General features: G+C 39.2%; 4 protein-coding genes across 12 annotated transcripts; 2 read left to right on the top strand and 2 right to left on the bottom strand.

Annotated features, from left to right (window-relative positions):
- Positions 1-146: 146 nt before the first annotated feature.
- Positions 147-8,555, top strand: LOC114877566 (spectrin alpha chain). Its single transcript, XM_029190289.2, has 8 exons — positions 147-254; positions 407-642; positions 728-959; positions 1,019-4,635; positions 4,793-7,320; positions 7,398-7,452; positions 7,539-8,084; positions 8,189-8,555. Exons 2-8 carry the CDS (start codon positions 493-495, stop codon positions 8,315-8,317), a joined length of 7,257 nt encoding a protein of 2,418 aa, XP_029046122.1. The 5' UTR covers positions 147-254; positions 407-492; the 3' UTR covers positions 8,318-8,555.
- Positions 7,443-10,767, bottom strand: LOC114877618 (WD repeat-containing protein 46). Of its 2 annotated transcripts, XM_046288043.1 has the most exons (7): positions 10,590-10,767; positions 9,813-10,501; positions 9,421-9,737; positions 8,986-9,310; positions 8,797-8,910; positions 8,602-8,731; positions 7,443-7,490 (listed from the first exon to the last, which is right to left on the bottom strand). In XM_046288043.1, exons 1-6 carry the CDS (start codon positions 10,600-10,602, stop codon positions 8,606-8,608), a joined length of 1,584 nt encoding a protein of 527 aa, XP_046143999.1. In that variant the 5' UTR covers positions 10,603-10,767; the 3' UTR covers positions 7,443-7,490; positions 8,602-8,605. The 2 variants fall into 2 exon arrangements, with proteins under 2 accessions (XP_046143999.1, XP_029046257.2); XM_029190424.2 differs by lacking the exon at positions 7,443-7,490 and having other exon boundaries at positions 8,332-8,731; positions 10,590-10,765.
- A 63-nt stretch (positions 10,768-10,830) lies between these two features.
- Positions 10,831-17,449, top strand: LOC114877612 (neuropathy target esterase sws). Of its 6 annotated transcripts, none has more exons than XM_029190407.2 (16): positions 10,832-11,047; positions 11,207-11,608; positions 11,695-12,114; positions 12,185-12,513; positions 12,648-12,999; positions 13,103-13,396; positions 13,498-13,877; positions 13,967-14,135; positions 14,223-14,600; positions 14,706-14,981; positions 15,075-15,261; positions 15,789-15,905; positions 16,253-16,369; positions 16,468-16,788; positions 16,881-17,176; positions 17,334-17,449. In XM_029190407.2, exons 1-16 carry the CDS (start codon positions 11,042-11,044, stop codon positions 17,433-17,435), a joined length of 4,146 nt encoding a protein of 1,381 aa, XP_029046240.2. In that variant the 5' UTR covers positions 10,832-11,041; the 3' UTR covers positions 17,436-17,449. The 6 variants fall into 6 exon arrangements, with proteins under 6 accessions (XP_046143995.1, XP_029046243.2, XP_029046240.2 ...); XM_029190406.2 differs by having other exon boundaries at positions 12,609-12,999; XM_029190409.2 differs by lacking the exon at positions 15,789-15,905 and having other exon boundaries at positions 12,609-12,999.
- Position 17,450: 1 nt separating this feature from the next.
- LOC114877619 (folylpolyglutamate synthase, mitochondrial-like) lies at positions 17,451-20,064 on the bottom strand. Of its 3 annotated transcripts, none has more exons than XM_029190427.2 (4): positions 19,834-20,064; positions 19,457-19,745; positions 19,223-19,338; positions 17,451-19,142 (listed from the first exon to the last, which is right to left on the bottom strand). In XM_029190427.2, exons 2-4 carry the CDS (start codon positions 19,502-19,504, stop codon positions 17,792-17,794), a joined length of 1,515 nt encoding a protein of 504 aa, XP_029046260.1. In that variant the 5' UTR covers positions 19,505-19,745; positions 19,834-20,064; the 3' UTR covers positions 17,451-17,791. The 3 variants fall into 3 exon arrangements, with proteins under 3 accessions (XP_029046260.1, XP_029046258.1, XP_046144000.1); XM_029190425.2 differs by having other exon boundaries at positions 19,594-19,745; XM_046288044.1 differs by having other exon boundaries at positions 19,594-19,745; positions 19,838-20,064.
- Between the last annotated feature and the right edge of the window lie 21 nt (positions 20,065-20,085).

Raw genomic sequence — 20,085 nt, 5'->3', positions numbered from 1 at the left:
GGTTTTCTGAAACTAAGGACCACCGGCGCCACCTATCGACAAGTAGCAGAAGCTACGCGACAACTTACCGACTGTCGAAGAGCCGATCGATAAGTCGATAACTAGGTTAGGTTAGGTTGGGTTAGATTAGGTTATGCGTATGCGACACTAGCGCTCCAAGTAGTGGGCAGGAACGAATTGCATTCGTCGTTAGACGATATAAGAAGAGCGCTGTCCGTTCTAGTGAGCGATCAAAGGTGAAGAAATTGTGCGAGGTACGTGACGTTTTTGCATCGTTTAGCATTAAAATAATTTGAGAAAAAAAGAAAAAAAAAAAAAACGATTCGAAAAATCTCTGATTAACATTGAGAAACGTGAAGAAAGAAACGCATCGTCAAGGTTTAATTATTGATTTTTACTGCGACAGTGGACTGTGTGTGTAGCCACACCCTGTGGCCATTTTGGACGTTGTTCCGTTTGGACGTACAGCGCGTGAGATAAGTGGTGTAGAAAATGGATCAGATTACGCCGAAGGAAGTAAAAATCTTGGAGAATCCTGAGGACATTCAAGAAAGACGCGAACAAGTCCTCGGTAGATATGCAAATTTCAAAGCGGAAGCTCGTAACAAGAGAGACAAGCTCGAGGACTCCCGTCGCTTTCAGGTACCGAAAATCGATTGTTTTTGTTTTTCTGTCACTGTGCTATTGTTCTCTTTTTGACACGATCCGTTTTCTTTGAAATCCGTAGTATTTTAAGCGAGATGCGGACGAACTCGAAGGATGGATTTACGAAAAGCTGCAAGCTGCTTCGGACGAGAGTTACAAAGATCCAACTAATCTTCAGGCAAAGATACAGAAACATCAAGCGTTCGAGGCTGAAGTTGCAGCCCATTCGAATGCGATAGTTTCGTTGGACAATACCGGTTCCGAAATGATACTTCAACATCACTTTGCGAGCGACGTGATTCGTAAAAGATTAGGTAAATAGATTCGAGTAGAAATCGAGTCGATTTAATTTATAAGTAAATTTACGTTCCAGAGGATCTTCATCGTTTATGGGAGTTATTGCTCTCTAGATTGGCGGACAAGGGTCTGAAGTTACAACAGGCCTTGGTTCTTGTACAATTTATTCGCCACTGTGACGAGGTAATGTTCTGGATCCACGATAAAGAAGCATTTGTAACGACCGACGAGTTTGGACACGACTTGGAACACGTGGAAGTGTTGCAAAGGAAATTCGACGAATTCCAAAAGGATATGGCTAGCCAGGAATATAGAGTGACAGAGGTAAACGAGCTGGCGGATAAACTTTTGTTGGATGGACATCCCGAACGAGACACCATTCTACGGAGAAAAGAGGAGTTGAACGAATCTTGGCAAAGATTGAAACAACTTGCCGTATTGAGACAAGAGAAGCTTTTCGGCGCCCACGAGATTCAACGATTCAATCGTGACGCGGACGAAACGATGGCTTGGATCGCGGAGAAAGACGTTGTACTGTCTTCGGATGACTTTGGACGAGATCTAGCGAGCGTACAAACTCTGCAAAGAAAACACGAAGGCATAGAACGCGATTTGGCAGCTTTAGAGGATAAAGTTTATACACTGGGAGCCGAAGCGGATCGGCTGGCGGCTATTCATCAAGCGGATCATTCGAAGCAGATTCAAGGTAAACGCGCGGAGATCTTGCAATCGTGGGAAAGTCTAACCGGAAAAGCGAAAGAGCGACGTTTGAAGCTCGACGAGTCATACTATTTGCACAGATTTTTAGCCGACTATAGAGATCTCGTCTCTTGGATGAACAACATGCGTGCAATTATATCGGCGGACGAGCTAGCGAAAGACGTAGCCGGCGCGGAAGCTCTGGTAGAGAGACATCAAGAACACAAGGGAGAAATCGACGCGAGGGCTGACAGTTTCGACGCGACCACCTTGGCTGGTAACAAACTTCTAGAGAAGAAACATTACGCCGCCGAGGAAGTAGCTAGAAAGTTAAATTCTCTCGCGGAGGATAAACAGAGCCTGTTGAGTCTCTGGGAGAATAGAAAGATTTTGTACGAGCAATGTATGGACTTGCAGCTGTTCTACAGAGACACGGAACAAGCCGATGCATGGATGGCAAAACAAGAAGCGTTCTTGGCCAACGAGGATCTAGGAGACTCTTTGGATAGCGTCGAGGCTCTGATAAAGAAACACGAAGACTTTGACAAGTCTCTGGCAGCCCAAGAAGAGAAGATCAAGGTGTTGGACGATTTCGCCGGTAAATTAATAGAGGGAGAGCATTACGCGGCCGACGACGTTGCACAGAGACGTCAGCTTCTGTTGGAGAGACGGGGTGTTCTATTAGAGAAATCGGCCGAAAGAAGGCGTCTACTCGAGGACGCGTACAAGTTGCAACAATTCGAACGCGACTGCGACGAGACGAAGGGATGGGTTAACGAGAAATTAAAATTTGCCACCGACGACAGCTACCTGGATCCTACGAATTTGAACGGCAAGGTGCAGAAGCATCAGAACTTTGAGCAAGAATTAAACGCGAACAAGACCCGTATGGAAGAGATGGTAGCAACCGGACAGGAATTGATAAAGAGCGGTCATTATGCGAGCGATCGAATTCGGACTCGTACCGACGAGATTATGTCCCTATGGGAAAGTCTTACCCACGCTACCGAGAAGAAAGGCGCGAAACTGCAAGAAGCCTCTCAGCAACAACAATTCAATCGTACAGTAGAGGACATCGAATTGTGGCTGTCCGAAGTGGAGGGGCAACTGATGTCGGAAGACTACGGGAAAGACTTGACCAGCGTGCAAAATCTTCAGAAGAAGCATGCCCTCCTCGAAGCGGACGTCGCGTCTCATTCGGATAGGATCGAGAGCATCGCTCAAGCCGCGGAACAGTTTGTAAATTCCGGTCACTTTGACGCGGACAACATCAGAGCGAAACAGGAACAGTTGCAAGGACGTTACGGTGCTTTGCAACGGCCGATGAGTATCCGTAAACAGCGATTACTCGACTCCCTGCAGGTGCAGCAATTGTTTCGAGACATCGAGGACGAGGAGGCCTGGATACGGGAGAAGGAACCGGTCGCCGCGTCCACCAACCGTGGCCGTGATCTGATCGGCGTGCAGAATCTACAGAAGAAACATCAGGCCGTACTGGCGGAAATAAACAATCACGAGCCACGGGTCGCTGCTGTCTGTCAAGCAGGTGCATCGATGCTGCAAGAGAGCCACTTTGCCGCGGAAGAGATTAGCCAACGATTGGCCGCGTTGGACGAACATTGGGGTCAGTTGAAAGAGAAAGCGAGGCAGAGGAAGAACGATCTGGACGATTCTCTTCAAGCTCATCAGTATTTTGCCGACGCGAACGAGGCCGAGTCATGGATGAAGGAGAAACGACCGATCGTGATGAACGCTGACTACGGAAAGGACGAGGATAGTTCGGAGGCTCTTTTGAAGAAACACGAGGCGCTGGTCAGCGATTTGGAAGCGTTCGCTAGCACCATAGCAGCGTTGAGGGAACAGGCAGCGTCCTGTCGTCAACAGGAAACACCGACCATCGACATTACCGGTAAGGAATGCGTCGTCGCTCTCTACGATTACACGGAAAAGTCGCCGCGCGAGGTGTCGATGAAGAAAGGGGATACCTTGACTCTGTTGAACTCTAACAACAAGGATTGGTGGAAGGTCGAGGTGAACGACCGTCAAGGATTCGTTCCGGCCGCTTACGTGAAACGGGTCGAACCCGAGGCCGGTTTGACCGCGTCGCAACAGAATCTGGCACGAGAACAGAGCTCGATCGCTGCCAGACAGTCCCAGATCGAGGCCCAGTACGACGATCTTCTCCGATTGGCACGCGAACGACAGAACAAGCTTAACGAAACCGCCAAGGCTTACGTATTGGTGAGAGAAGCCGCGGAATTGGCCACTTGGATCAAGGACAAGGAGAACCACGCGCAAGTTCAGGACGTTGGCGAGGACCTGGAGCAGGTGGAGGTGATGCAGAAAAAATTCGACGATTTCCAAGCCGATCTGAAGGCGAACGAAGTGCGACTGGCAGAAATGAACGAGATTGCCGTACAATTGATGAGTCTTGGCCAGACGGAAGCAGCGCTCAAGATTCAGACCCAGATACAGGACTTGAACGAGAAATGGACCAGCTTGCAAACTCTCACCGCTGAACGCGCCAATCAGCTGGGTTCGGCTCACGAGGTCCAGCGTTTCCATCGCGACGTTGACGAGACGAAGGATTGGATCCGTGAAAAGGATGCCGCGTTGAACAACGACGATCTTGGAAAGGATCTCCGTAGCGTGCAGGCCCTGCAACGTAAACACGAGGGTCTCGAGAGAGACTTGGCCGCGTTGGGAGACAAAATAAAGCAACTGGACGAAACGGCAAATCGTTTGATGCAATCGCATCCTGAAACAGCCGAACAAACGTACGCGAAACAGAAAGAGATCAACGAGGAATGGACCCAATTAACGGCAAAGGCTAACAGCAGAAAAGAGAAATTGTTGGATTCTTACGACTTGCAGCGATTCCTCAGCGATTATCGAGATCTAATGGCTTGGATAAATTCGATGATGGGTCTGGTCGCTTCCGAAGAATTGGCCTCCGATGTAACCGGAGCGGAAGCTCTTTTGGAACGTCATCAGGTGAGTTACTGATAAAATAATTAACTAACTAACTAACTAACTAACTAACTAACTAACTAACTACTTACTACGTAATAATGCCATTGTGTTAGTTCGCTGCCTTATTCGGTTAATATAATTGTCGATATAAAACGTTTATATCAGTTAAAATTTGTAGGAACATCGAACGGAAATCGATGCCAGAGCAGGCACGTTCCAAGCGTTCGAGCTGTTTGGCCAACAATTATTACAGTCCAGTCATTATGCCAGCGTCGAGATTCAAGAGAAACTAGAATCAATGGCCGAGGCGCGTCAAGAACTGGAGAAAGCTTGGATACAACGACGCATGCAGCTCGATCAGAATCTCGAGTTGCAATTGTTTTGTAGAGACTGCGAACAAGCTGAAAACTGGATGAGCGCGAGAGAAGCGTTCTTGAGCAGCGCGGACACCGTGGACAGTACCGACAACGTGGAGGCTTTGATCAAGAAACACGAGGATTTTGATAAAGCGATCAACGCGCACGAGGAGAAGATTGGTACTTTACAGACCCTGGCGGACCAATTGATCGCTGCGGAACATTATGCGGCGAAACCGATCGATGAAAGGCGTTGTCAAGTTCTCGATCGTTGGAAACATCTTAAGGATGCTCTTATCGAGAAACGATCCAAGCTTGGAGAATCTCAAACTCTCCAGCAATTCTCGCGGGACGCTGATGAAATGGAAAATTGGATCGCCGAGAAGCTGCAATTGGCTACCGAGGAGAACTACAAAGATCCGGCAAACATTCAGTCGAAACATCAGAAACACCAAGCGTTCGAGGCCGAGCTGGCAGCGAACGCGGACAGAATTCAATCGGTCCTCGCTATGGGTGGTAACTTGATCGATAAACATCAGTGTGCCGGTTCGGAGGACGCGGTACAGAAAAGATTAGCCTCCATTGCCGATCAATGGGAATATCTGACTCAAAAGACGACCGAAAAATCGATGAAACTTAAAGAGGCTAACAAACAACGCACCTACATAGCTGCGGTTAAGGATCTTGATTTTTGGCTCGGAGAAGTTGAAAGTTTGCTCACGTCCGAGGACGCGGGCAAAGATCTAGCCTCTGTGCAGAATTTGATGAAGAAACACCAGTTGGTCGAGGCTGATATTCAAGCGCACGAAGAAAGGATCAAAGACATGAACGGTCAGGCTGATTCTCTGATCGAGAGCGGACAATTCGATGCGGCGGGTATTCAGGAGAAACGACAAAGTATAAACGAACGTTACGAAAGGATTCGTAACCTTGCGGCTCACAGACAAGCCAGGCTTAACGAAGCAAATACGTTGCATCAATTCTTCAGAGACATCGCCGACGAAGAGTCTTGGATCAAAGAGAAGAAGCTTCTGGTTGGCTCCGACGATTATGGTCGTGATCTTACCGGCGTGCAGAACCTTAAAAAGAAACACAAGAGATTAGAGGCGGAATTAGGAAGTCACGAACCTGCTATACAAGCTGTTCAAGAAGCGGGAGAGAAATTGATGGACGTTTCCAACTTGGGTGTACCAGAGATCGAGCAACGTCTCAAGCTGTTGAACCAGGCATGGGCCGAATTAAAGCAGTTGGCTGCTAACAGAGGACAAAAATTAGACGAATCGCTGACGTACCAACAGTTTCTCGCCAAAGTCGAAGAGGAAGAAGCTTGGATCACTGAGAAACAACAGTTGCTTTCGGTCGAGGATTACGGCGACACGATGGCTGCTGTTCAGGGTTTGCTCAAGAAACACGATGCCTTTGAAACCGATTTTGCCGCTCACGGTGAACGGTGCAAGGATATTTGTAAAGCTGGCGAAGCGTTGATCCAAGCCGGAAATCACCGTGCAGATGCGATAGGTCAAAGATGCGGCCAGCTTCGGAATAAACTGGAACAGCTTGGTGCCCTTGCAGCCAGAAGAAAAGCCCGACTTAACGATAATTCAGCTTATCTACAGTTTATGTGGAAGGCTGACGTTGTCGAGTCTTGGATAGCAGACAAAGAGACCCATGTTCGTTCCGAAGAATTTGGCCGAGACTTGTCCACCGTTCAAACCTTATTAACCAAGCAGGAGACCTTCGACGCGGGACTCCATGCCTTTGAACACGAAGGAATACAAAACATCACTTCCTTGAAGGAGATGTTGGTAGATTCTGGACACGATCAGACACCGAGTATTCAGAAACGTCACGCAGACGTGATTGCACGCTGGCAGAAACTTTTGGCTGATTCTGATGCACGCAAGCAACGTTTGCTAAGAATGCAGGATCAATTCAGACAAATCGAAGAGTTGTATCTTACGTTCGCGAAAAAAGCGTCCGCTTTCAATTCATGGTTCGAAAATGCTGAAGAAGATCTAACCGATCCTGTCCGGTGCAATAGCATCGAGGAGATTCGCGCTCTTCGAGAAGCGCACGCACAGTTCCAGGCAAGCTTATCTTCCGCTGAAGCTGATTTCGAGGCGCTCGCAGGGCTTGACAGACAAATTAAAAATTTCAACGTTGGTCCCAATCCGTACACCTGGTTCACCATGGAAGCGTTGGAAGACACATGGCGCAACTTGCAAAAGATCATCAAAGAACGCGACGTCGAGCTTGCGAAAGAAGCTCAACGGCAAGAAGAAAACGACAAATTACGTAAAGAATTTGCTAAACACGCTAACGCGTTCCATCAATGGCTAGCAGAGACAAGGTATTTCATTTATTTTTATACTACAATCCTATCCATATTTTTATTTTGGTTAAACTAATCTTATTTCATTTCGACAGAACATCCATGATGGAAGGCTCAGGATCACTGGAACAACAATTGGAAGCAACAAAGGTACGCACGTTCGTCTCACGTTCTAGTTTCATTGATTCCTGTAAAATAATCAAATTTTATACATTCATTTATTATATTCATCACAGAGAAAGACTCAAGAAGTTCGTGCGCGTCGACAAGATCTAAAAAAGATTGAAGACCTAGGTGCAATTTTGGAGGAACATTTAATTTTGGACAATCGTTACACGGAACACAGTACCGTAGGATTGGCGCAACAATGGGATCAATTAGATCAATTGGGAATGCGTATGCAACACAACTTGGAGCAGCAGATACAAGCGCGTAATCAGTCGGGTGTTTCCGAAGATGCTCTGAAAGAATTTTCTATGATGTTTAAACATTTCGACAAAGACAAGAGTGGTCGTCTTAATCATCAAGAATTCAAGTCATGCTTGAGAGCGTTGGGCTACGATTTACCAATGGTGGAAGAAGGTCAGCCTGATCCGGAATTTGAAAATATTCTTGATATCGTCGATCCTAATAGAGACGGTTACGTATCGTTGCAAGAATACATGGCTTTCATGATTAGTAAGGAAACAGAAAACGTACAGAGTTCTGAAGAAATAGAAAATGCATTCCGTGCGATTACCGCTGCAGATCGACCATACGTTACGAAAGAGGAATTATATGCTGTAAGTAGAAAATCTACAATTTTCTAGTACATATTGTGTATCAGTAGTAGTTATTTATTTATCTATCTTACGTTTATTAACGATGCATTATATATATTTTTTAGAATCTTACCAAGGAAATGGCCGATTACTGCGTAGCTCGCATGAAACCTTACGTTGATCCAAAAACAGAACGACCAATTACAGGGGCATTGGATTACATTGAATTTACTCGCACCCTTTTCCAGAATTAATCAAATAATTTATTCCCCCCCCCCCCCCCGAACGTAACAGTTATTAAATTATAGCAAGTCAAATATAAAATGCTTACCTTTATTAAATTACCTTTGTTACTTTAACGCGGTACATACATACGTAAAATTTTCATCAATAATACATACCATTAATTTGTTTTCTATTAACATATTATAAACTGTTTATGAAAATGAAAATAGTGAGAAATATAATATAATAAAATATATAATAAATATACATACTTTCTGTACGACAATATAAAGAAATACGTATACCGACTTACATTATCAGTTCTGGTTCTTACTAGATTTTGATAAAAACCTATTCAGTACTCCATAATCCTTCTTAGGTTCTTCAATCTTATTCGTTTCTGATCGAACAACATCTGCACGACCAAGTCTATCAATGCTTTCCTGAAACGATTCTTTTTCTTAGTATTTTATTATTGCTTACCGTCTAATAAATACACGTTACTTACCCGTTTGCTTAAATCCTTCAAAATTTTCTTAGTTTTGATTACTTTAGCCGTTCCTCCTTTTCCCTTAGCTTTTGTTCTGCGAGGCTTAAAGTCTATATTTTTCGGTTTAAGATGCTACAAAGAGATTTAAACAAACTTCTTAATAACAGTAACAGTAACAGTAACTTAATTTTAATTTTTCTAATTTACCAAAAGTTTCTTCTTTGCCTCTATCTTATCTTTCAAACTAGGCACATCTACTTCTGTTATTGTGATCGGATCTAAGGAAATTAACTCTGGTTGAATTTTATCCAGTAATGCCTTCACTTCGGTTTCGCGTCTCTGACTCTTAGTCTGGAAAGGATTGTTCTCAAGAGCATCAAAGTTTGCTTCTCCGCTTCCGGGTATCAAGAGGGAAGAAATTCCTCCGGTTGTACCGATACCCAAGATATCTTCGTATGGACAAAACTGCATACTAGTTACACCTCGCTTATCTCTATGACGCAAATACGGTTTTGTTTCTTCTGCAAAAGGTCTAGAAAAGAAAAAAAAATTTATCACTTTATACATGTACTGTACATACAATTTTTAATATTACATAAATTTAAATTTAGATTTAGATTTAGATTATCATTGAAAATTCACCGATAAACTTCCACTACATTTCCCATTGCCATTGCCAAGTGACCTCGTTGGCTGTAAGATAAATGATTAACGGCGGTACGTGCACGATAATTATTTACTGGACCAGCCAACTGTCTGATATCCCACACCTTCACGTATCCAGCTGCACAACTGGTCGCCATATAAGTTCCATATGGATGAACGGTACAACTATTTACCGCTTGAGTGTGACATAACATTTTTGCTAACGGTTTCGAACTATTCGGGGACCACATAGAAACTATTCCTTTCGTGTCACCCACGCAAAGTACCGCGTTACTCGGATTTTGTGTCATTACCTATAAAACGATGTCGTTACCTTTTTAAACGTTCTACGTACATAAATATCATTACATATGTATATTTATACTTACTGCTACGTTTCCCACTTTAGAATTGAAACTGGATATAAATTTGCCTATAGAAACGTCTAACCATACGAGGAAACCTTCTTTAGACGCACTAGCGAGTAAAAAATGATAAGGTAAAAATTCCAATTTATTAACTCTATGCATCGCTTTCAGACAATGAAGTTCGATTCCGACATTGTCGTATATATACACCCAATCCTTCTGTGCTACCGCAAACATTGTTTCTACGTGTAACCATGACGCGTCGTGCACAGATTCCATAACATTTATTTCGCACGCCAATTTTTTTGTCACCCAATCAAAAGCAGCTACGTGTCCTTTTCTTCCAGCTAAAACTAAATGTCTGCCGTTTCTTGTATATTTAATATAATATGGCCCAAATTCCAAGTCCAGTGTAAATTGTTTGGATGCACTGGTTATATCTACGTTGTTTGCAATTTCTCTTTGTTTATATTGTAACGTTGTTTCTCCCGAATCAGCCTCTAAACAACCATACTCTTCTGTTAAAAGTAATTCAGTACAAGCAGTGTCCTTAATCGTATCGTCAATAATCCTTTCTTTTCTTCTTAATTTTTGTCTTAAGATTTTGTTCTTTATTGTAAATGTTCTTCGTTGTACGTCAACTCCTGTACCTTTACCATATTTCTCTAATTTTTCTTTACTAATAGGTGCTTGACCATGGTATCTGCTTTCTGTAAGTAATTGCATCTTTAGTAAATCAATTTTAAACTATACATATATATATATATACTTGTACAATGAAAAAATAAAAAACTATACCTTTTGAACTCATTTTGCGTTCAATAAAATTATTCTGATATCAACGATCAAACTAACGTTTCGCTAAAGATTAAATATACTTGTCACAATTCTGATCAAACACGTGTATGTATTAAATAGAACGAGCACAACGCCATGTTTATCGAAAGCAATATCCATAGATGAAATGAGATGAAATAGGTTGCAGATTGCAGTTTCAAAATTATTGCTTCTTGAGGGCGCTCGAGCATCGTCTGAACGTAAAAAAGACTAAAATGGCGCTGGATGACTCGAGCAAAGTATCGAAGGTCATTAATTCAGATTATTTAGACAAGTGATCTCTTGCATAGAAGCAATAAACATTGTTTCATTCGTCTATTTTACATTTGCTTCTGTCTCTTTACTTATGAGTTCGTGACGTGTTTTTCCTCGAAAATTCTACTACAGTTTGACGGAAGAAATGAATACCCACTATGGAGGTTGTATATATGTATATACCTACATATTACCTTTATAATGTTTCTTTTATCTTTTGTCTGTTATTCAGTTAAAAAACGCTAAGCGTATACAAAACGTTTTGCTCTTTTCACCAACAAGTTGATCGTTACCAATTTACTTAATTATTATTAATCTTTCAGGTGGTGGAATTATTTAATAAATACAACGAGAAACTAGGATCTTTTATTTTATCAAGATGGATTGGCAAATTAATCACAGAATATCAAACATCAAAGACCTTATTTATAATCATAATATCTGTTCTGTTAATTGTATTAATTATATCGATAATCATTCTTCGAAAATGGAAAAACAAAGAATTTCTACCGGAAGTAAAAGAATTTGTCGGAGTAGGTACAGGCAAACCGAGATTCAGAAAAAGAGACAAATTACTTTTCTATGGAAGAAAGATGTTACGCAAAGCAAAATCGATCAGTGGACAAGTACACGCAACTGGACAAGGGAAAAAAAGAAAGGCTGTAATGCGATTCGCGCGAAGACTTTTACAGCTCAAGAAAGATACGGTGCCCCTGCAACTAAAAGTATTTCCATTTCATTCCCTTCATTTTTCTCTTCATTTTTAATCTATTCTATTTATATTTTCTGTTACCTTTGTTTATTTAAATAGGTACTGGAACCGCCTGCTGAATATTTAGAAGAAGACTTAGGCCCTGGTGATAGAGTACCACCCGATGCTTTGTATATGTTACAAAGTATTAGAGTATTTGGTCATTTTGAAAAACCTGTTTTCTTAAAATTATGCAAACATACGGAAATTATGAATTTACCAGCTGGAAGTACTTTATTTAAAATTGGAGATCCTGATGAAAATTTATTTATTGTACAGCAAGGCTTGGTTAATGTATATATCACAGGACCTGATGGTTCTCAGATATCGTTAAAGCTGGTAAAAACAGGAGAATCGGTCACTAGCCTCCTTAGTTTCACCGACGTACTTACTGGGCATACAAGTACCTATAAAACAGTATCCGCTAGAGCTGTCGAGGATTCTATCGTAGTTAAGTTACCAATGAGTGCATTTCAAGAGGTAGAAACCATTTGTATACATATTACAATTAATAATTCATCTTTTATACGTTCCGAGTTCTCTGTTCTAGGTTTTTCAAGATCATCCTGATGCATTTGTTCGAGTTATCCAGGTCATTATGGTTCGCCTTCAGAGAGTCACTTTTACTGCTTTACATCAGTATCTTGGACTATCTGCGGAATTAGTTAATCAAGGAACGCATAAAAAGAAACAGAGTCCGTTTTCTGGATCTCCGGTTAGATCGAGAACAAAAGAAAGTTTTACTAGCCAAAGTGCAGAAAATCAGTTCAGCGCGCCTGCAACCACTTCATCGGAACAACATGCTTCGAGTGAAATACCTCATCGTGAAACTTGTTCGTTAAATAGTCATCAATCTGTACCTATTGTTATAAGTCGACGGTAAGTTGAACGAAATTTACAGTAGTAATCGAAAGAAGAAGAGAAAAGTAAAAAAGAAAGTATTACATTTGTATTTAACATTTCTTCCATAAAAGGTCGAAAACTAATCTTGATTGGAAAAATGAAAATTTAAGTGCACAATCAGGTCAGAACACAGCAGACATGGTGCCAGAATGCGATTCTCACTGGCCGAATTCTTCGACCATGACACCGCAACAATCGCAACAATCGCAACAATCGCAACAATCGCAACATGGATCACAACCGGACGTTGTACACAGTGGAAATTCTCATCAGAACAAAAAACGGTCTACTACGATCGAACCAATTCAGCAACAACTCGATGATGCACATCTTGTGCAGATAGCTACAGAAGCATTTGTTAGAGAACTTGGCTTAGAAGATGACTCTATACTGAAAGATGGCAAGGTTCAAATCAGAGAAGTACCAGCTGGAACTTACTTAATGAAGGAAGAATCTCATAAGGTTGTAATTCCATACTTGTGAAAGTTTATACTACGTAAATACGTATGTATTAATGATGATATTTCTCATGTCGTATTGTATTGTTTTCTTATCTTCTCTTTAGGATGTTGCACTTGTCTATGTTGTATCTGGTGCGTTATTAGTTAGTCAACGCGTTTCAGAGGGAAGAGACATAGGTCAAGAAGTCCACATGTTTAGTGCTCATCAAGGTGAAATAGTCGGAGGACTAGCTGTATTGACTGGAGAACCTTCTTTTTATACTATTAGAGCGAAACATCCTAGTCGCATAGCTCTTCTTAGTAAACCAACATTTTTCGCTATTATGCGAGAACAACCTACTGTTGTATTACATGTAGCTCACTCGGTTGTTCGAAGACTTAGTCCCTTCGTACGGCAGGTAAAAAAAAATACACTTTATTTATTCTTTTAATTTTAATTTTAATTTTAATTTTAATTTTAATTTTTAGTTTTATTTTTATTTTTATTATTCTTTCAAAGGTCGATTTTGCTCTCGATTGGCTGTTCCTAGAAAGTGGTAGAGCAGTATATAGACAAGGAGATGAATCTGATTCGACTTTCATCGTTCTAAGTGGTCGATTACGATCAGTAATCACGTATACAAACGGGAAAAAAGAACTTGTTGCCGAGTATGGTAAAGGAGATCTAGTTGGTATCGTAGAAATGGTCACTCAGACTCCACGATCAACAACAGTAATGGCAGTACGAGACTCTGAGCTAGCAAAACTCCCTGAAGGATTATTTAATGTTATTAAACTACGTTTCCCGATAGTAGTTACACGACTGATAAATTTACTTGGACATCGTATTCTTGGCACTTGGCAACAAGCACACGCAAAGAACGGTAGTAGTGATACACAGTACGTACCTGAATGCTACTTTTCTTATGATCGTACATATTTCTTGTTTTCGTCAAAAATCACCTAAATATATTTACATTGATCGATAGACGTGCTGCTGCGACAGTCGATGCAAGACCAGCCCAAGTGAATTTTTCAACTGTCGCGATAGTTCCAGTATCCGATGATGTACCATTAACTGCATTTACATATGAACTTTATCATTCATTATGCGCTATTGGGCCGTGTTTACGTCTCACCTCAGAAGTCGTTCGCAAAGTAAGTAATTAATATCGATCAGAAATTTCTTCGATTCCTACACAGATAGAGATGATGAGTTATTCTTTTTCCTCTTCTTATCGATAGACATTAGGTAGTACTATCATGGAACCTGTAAATGAATATCGATTAACTTCGTGGCTTGCACAGCAAGAAGATCAGCACAGAATTTCGTTATACCAATGTGATTCGACATATACACTGTGGACTCAACGGTGTGTCCGACAAGCTGATTGCATCCTTATCGTAGGACTAGGGGACCGACCTCCATCTATAGGTAGAACTGAACGAGAAGTTGAACGTTTAGTGATGAGAACGCAGAAAGAATTGGTACTTTTGCACAGAGAAGGTGGGCAACGGCCTTCAAATACAGTACAATGGTTAAATATGAGATCTTGGGTTTCTAGTCATCATCATATTCAGTGTCCCAAACGAATGTTTACAAGAAGATCTCAGTATAGAATTGTAAGATATAACGCATCGCGGTTTATAAAATAATTTAACTTCTTCTTCTTATTATTATTATTATTATTATTATTATTATTATTATTAATATTATTTTTCTTTTAGAACGAGCTGTATTCGAAAGTTCTTATGTCTGAACCAAACGTGCATAGCGATTTTAGTAGACTTGCTCGTTGGTTAACCGGAACTTCGGTAGGGCTTGTGCTCGGTGGTGGTGGTGCTAGAGGTGCGGCGCACGTAGGAATGCTCAAAGCAGTTCTCGAAGCTGGTATACCTATTGATATGGTTGGTGGAGTTAGTATTGGAGCATTTATGGGTGCACTGTGGTGCATGGAAAAGAATATTACAACAACCACTCAGAAAGCACGTGAATGGTCCAAGGTATTCAAATTTCAAATTTTAAATAAACATAAACATACACATTTAAATATGTGATTCGTACATAGATCCAGTTCTTACCATTGTTTCTTACAGAAAATGACACAGTGGTGGAGACAAATAATGGATCTGACATATCCAGTAACATCCATGTTTTCAGGAAAGGATTTTAATAAAACGATTCAAACAACATTCGGAGATACGTATATAGAAGATCTCTGGTTACCGTACTTTATAATAACCACTGACATCACTGATTCCTGTATGCGTACGCACACGCACGGTCTGTATAGAAACAAAATGTTCAACGCATTATTTTAAAAAGCATTGATAGTTTCCAGTTCTCTTTGATTAAGTATATATTTAACACACGAAACTTAAGTTCCTTGCACTTTAAACAACTGGAAACTCTCTCGCTGTTTTCGTGCAATTTGTAGCGCTCGCAGTTATGCTAATCCAAAGTTTTTATTTTTAAACCCAAAAAAATTTGTTATCTTTAAATATGTGCTACTGTAGAGAGCATCGCATAGAAATAAGCTTGAACAGCGGGAGTGAGCTTTCTGAATAAATCGTTGTTGACGTACTCTCCGTTCTGTATCGTTTGTTAAAAAGAACAGGAAAAAAAAAACAAAGAAAAAAGTATCGAAACATAAATGTATAAAGAACAATTTTCCTGTATATGCTTAATTGAATTATGGTAACAAAGAGCTTGAAGCTACCGATACTTATTGTAGCGTAAACGAGCGTAGGAAGTATCGAAATGAAATACGCGAACATCATAAATTAAAGAACTTAATTCGTCGTGTTTAGGATCGCTGTGGCGGTATATTCGGGCTTCGATGTCTTTGTCTGGTTACATGCCCCCCATGTGTGACCCAGTTGATGGCCATCTCCTGCTCGACGGCGGGTACGTCAATAACCTTCCAGGTAATTTCAACGATACGTTAACAAAGCGTGTCTAAGTTTGTTATACATACATATTATATCATGTCATGTTATGTTTAAATTTATCATTATCCTCCTTTTTCTTTTCTTTTCTTTTCTTTTCTTTTCTTTTCTTTTCTTTTTTCTTTTCATTCCATACAATTACCTGGACATTATAAGTAGTTATACATCAACGAATAGATAACGGTGTATTTGTTACCCAGTTTTCTTTTTCTTTAATTTATAACGATTCGATAAAAGAATAATGTAAATTTGAAAATAATAAAAAAAGCTCACTCCCGTTGATAAAAGATGCATTTGTCAAATTCTGAATAGCTAAGTCAACTCAGGTTTACTATGGAGATACATTCGAGCCAGTATGACGATTGCGGGGGTTTTTCCTCCTATTTGCGACCCTCTTGACGGGCATCTTTTGGTCGATGGGTGTTATGTTAATAACGTGCCAGGTATCTTAAACGTGTATTGTTTATTTTATCGTAGATATTAATGGTATCGGTAGCGCAATCAATTTTCAACGTACAGTTTTATAATCTGTTTGTTCAAGCTGACGAAATGTTGAGGCAGGGAGCGCATCACATTCTGGCGATTGATGTTGGCTCACAAGACGATACAGACTTAACAAATTACGGAGACTCTTTATCCGGTTGGTGGTTATTATGGAAACGATGGAATCCCTTCGCCACGCCTGTTAAAGTTCCAAATTTACCTGATATACAGTCCAGATTGGCATACGTGAGTTGTGTACGACAACTAGAAGAAGTTAAAAACTCCGATTATTGTGAATATATCAGGCCTCCAATTGACAAATATAAAACTCTTCAGTTTACTAATTTTGATGAAATTAAAGATGTCGGGTATCAACACGGTAAATATTAATTACTTGTGTCGTCCATCTGTACAAATGAAGATTAATGTGAGGCGCAATATCTGTGAAGCTTCTTATTAATATATTTACAGGGAAAACATATTTCGAGGGACAATCGAAAGCTGGAGTTCTTCCTAGATTTAATGCCGATAGAGAAAATGCACGGGCTTTACGTGCAAAACATCAAGCGGCGAATCAGCAGTCCCTGTCTTCGTATACTTTTACAGATTTGGCTCAAATGGTTTGCAAAGTCTCCAGAGGGAATCGATACGTTGATTTGGATATTGATACTGATACAGATGAATTAGAAGAATATGAGGCGGATTTAGAGGAAGATGCACAAGAAGTAGGTTATGCCTCTGAACCCACTGCCGGTATTTTAGACCAGGTATTCATCTCTATTCTTACAATTAGTCTACAATCTTTTTCAAATAATCTTTAATATTCAACTAAAAACTGATTGAAAAACAACACGCAGTATAAAAAATATCTTTGTATGCTCTTGAAACATTGTATAATATTTTATATATATATATATATTTCAGAGTCCTGACGATAGCCGTATGCGAGGAAGAGCTGGTGTTTCTTTAAGTTTATCTGACACAGAAGCAGAATCAGAATTAGATTACCATACAAAAATGTTTTAAACACTTTCTCAATTCTTATTTTAACATCACGTATTTTGTATGTCATACGTGAACGTATATAACACTTGCTTCTCACATGTACAAATTATTATTATTATTATTATTATTATTATTACATTACGTTTACGTAGTTTTATGAAAAACATATTTATACGAAAGTACAAAAAAAAAAAAGATAAAAATTGTTAAGAAAAAATATCAACGAGTACTTAATGATTGTCATCGAAGTAATGATACAATATCTCATTACTAAATCATGAATTCATACAACTGTTATTATAGTTATTTAATATATAATTCTACTGTTTGTAAAAAAACAAAGAAAGAAGAAAAATATTACTATTATGTACATTCCGTTAAAACTGCGAACTCATCGTTAAATTTCGATCTAAAATAGTAAGAGCTGCACCTACTAAATGTAACGATCCCGTAATAAGTATTTGATATTTTTCGTCGTTATTGCGATTAACTTCTTTTTCAAAGTTCTTTTTTATATCCTGCAAAACTTCATTAACGCTATTTTTAACTAATGAATCCGTTCCCCATATATTGGCATTAATTTCACACTTGTGTCTTTGTTCATCCATCGACGAACAGTTCGTTTCATCGTCTATACTTTGGATCCCCGCAAAATTTGGTACAAAATATGCTTTGCAAAAATGTAAAGATTTTAACGGTGTTAATAATTTTTCCGAATCCCGAGTCCCAGATGTATTAAAAATTAGAAACCTTTTTCCCCTACTTTTACTAGTTTCATCGTTAAACCAAGAAACACAACATTCGATACTTTCAATCGTGTGTGCACCGTCTAAGAAAAAATTAGCAATACTACTTTCTAAAATTTGCATTCTACCTGGCCATTTACAACAAGATATACCTACTGCAATTTTATCCATGAATGTTATGTTTGGCTTTATGACTGCATTTAGCCGAGTATTTTCTTTATACTTGTTGTAAAATTTATTACCATTTTCAGCATTATACAGAATATCTGAATATTTATCTGTTTTAGTCATCCATGTAGTAGCCATTTGTATAGCCAAGGATGCATTCTGTTGTTGGATATTACTTGATATCTCCAGAATAGGTGAAAGATTTTCCCATCTATATACTTCAAAGGGAGGAACAAGATGTAACGTACAATTCTTTTCTACAGCTCTATTTTCTAATACGCGCATTGCTCGAGGTAGCTGTGGAACGGTGAAAGCAGAGGTTTTTGGCTTAAAAATTCCAGACTTTTGATAAGCTATCTCCTCAATAGTATCACCTAACAAAGATGTATGCTCTAATGCTAAACTAGTTATACCCACACAGACTGGATTTCTTACAATATTTGTACAATCCTGTTCCCCCCCAATTCCAACTTCAATTATAGCAACATCCACGTTAGCATCTAAAAATATGTTAAACATTAAAACTGTTAAAAATTTAAAATACATAGGCATATCAAATTCATGTTCTTTCATATCTTCTAGTTTCTTATAAACTTTCCAAAATTGTCGGCTGAAATGCGTTTGACTTATTGGTTCTCCATTTATTCTTATACGTTCCCTTATGGTAACCAAATGTGGAGAACTGAAGAATCCTGTGCTAAAGCCTTGTTCGCGCAAGATAGCTTCGGTATATGCACAAGTGGAACCCTTTCCTTTTGTACCTGTTACGTGTATAACAGATAAAGTATCCAACTTTTCAGATGTAATATCGCATCTATAAAAATTATATTTTAATGAAAGTATTGTAAATGTATTAGATTATTATCTAAGATAACAAAAAGAAAGAATCATTACCGGAGTAAATATTTTTCCATTTCAGATAATTTATTAGAATCATTCGGATTGTTTTTTACTGCTGATTTTAAATAGTGAGCATTGCTTTGTAAATTACATAATGCTTTCAAAGCAGCCTGCAAATATAATCGGTACATGAATGATAACAACTTCTTACAATAATCGGTACATGAATGATAACAAATTCTTAGATATTGTTTCTTGATTAAAACAAATCAGGTGAGAATAATATACCTTGTATGAATTATCATCGTGAAGGATATTATTGAATTTGTGTTCCATGATTATATGTATGTATATATGCTACTTACTAAGCTAACTTTCCAATAATTTTAGATAACTAAAGTAAATGTTATACATACAAAAGTTACCTCATAATTTGCTAGCGTACAAACATAGTGACTATTAAATGTATACATTTGCATTACTTTATGTAATAAGTTAAACATCTGGTATCATTTATTATGTAATCATTTACAAGATGACAAGGAAAAGAGTAAAAATCGTCATAACAAACATTCAACTGCAAAATACGAAAATAGGTTATTTAATTTGTATTTTTTTCCGACACTTATAAATATATATTTATATATAGATTTTTCTGTACATACATACGATAATAATAAACATTTTCTCATATTAATTAAGTATATACACGTATTTTTATTCTACATTTTACTTTCGTTTTCTAATTAATATAATAAATTAATCATCATTTTTTTATTATTGTTAACATTTATAATACGCACGTGGACACAATGCGCATCAAATGCGCGTGCTTAATTCTTTGTTGCAAATGCAACCGTGAACACCATCTCTGGGAGATATACCCAGTACCTCGTCGGTGCTTATACATATCGCAT

The sequence above is a fragment of the Osmia bicornis genome, chromosome 12 (assembly GCF_907164935.1).
Source record: "Osmia bicornis bicornis chromosome 12, iOsmBic2.1, whole genome shotgun sequence".
NCBI lineage: Eukaryota > Metazoa > Arthropoda > Insecta > Hymenoptera > Megachilidae > Osmia > Osmia bicornis.
Note: the sequence above shows the minus strand (reverse complement) of the source record. Positions and strands in the feature narration are given on the sequence as shown.

Bases quoted from the DNA above. Each gene is read 5' to 3' on its own strand.
- LOC114877566 (XM_029190289.2), top strand. From the start codon at position 493: ATGGATCAGATTACGCCGAAGGAAGTAAAAATCTTGGAGAATCCTGAG. The intron at 643-727 runs GTACCGAAAATC...TGAAATCCGTAG, and splicing joins AGGACTCCCGTCGCTTTCAG to TATTTTAAGCGAGATGCGGA. The intron at 7,321-7,397 runs GTATTTCATTTA...TCATTTCGACAG, and splicing joins CAATGGCTAGCAGAGACAAG to AACATCCATGATGGAAGGCT.
- LOC114877618 (XM_046288043.1), bottom strand. The intron at 9,738-9,812 runs GTAAGTATAAAT...ATCGTTTTATAG, and splicing joins CTAAAGTGGGAAACGTAGCA to GTAATGACACAAAATCCGAG. The intron at 9,311-9,420 runs GTGAATTTTCAA...TTTCTTTTCTAG, and splicing joins AATGTAGTGGAAGTTTATCG to ACCTTTTGCAGAAGAAACAA.
- LOC114877619 (XM_029190425.2), bottom strand. From the start codon at position 19,671: ATGTTTAACTTATTACATAAAGTAATGCAAATGTATACATTTAATAGT. The intron at 19,339-19,593 runs GTAACTTTTGTA...TTATATTTGCAG, and splicing joins GTACGCTAGCAAATTATGAG to GCTGCTTTGAAAGCATTATG. The intron at 19,143-19,222 runs GTAATGATTCTT...TAATTTTTATAG, and splicing joins ATGGAAAAATATTTACTCCG to ATGCGATATTACATCTGAAA.
- LOC114877612 (XM_029190406.2), top strand. The intron at 11,609-11,694 runs GTATTTCCATTT...TTATTTAAATAG, and splicing joins CGGTGCCCCTGCAACTAAAA to GTACTGGAACCGCCTGCTGA. The intron at 16,789-16,880 runs GTAAATATTAAT...ATATATTTACAG, and splicing joins AGATGTCGGGTATCAACACG to GGAAAACATATTTCGAGGGA.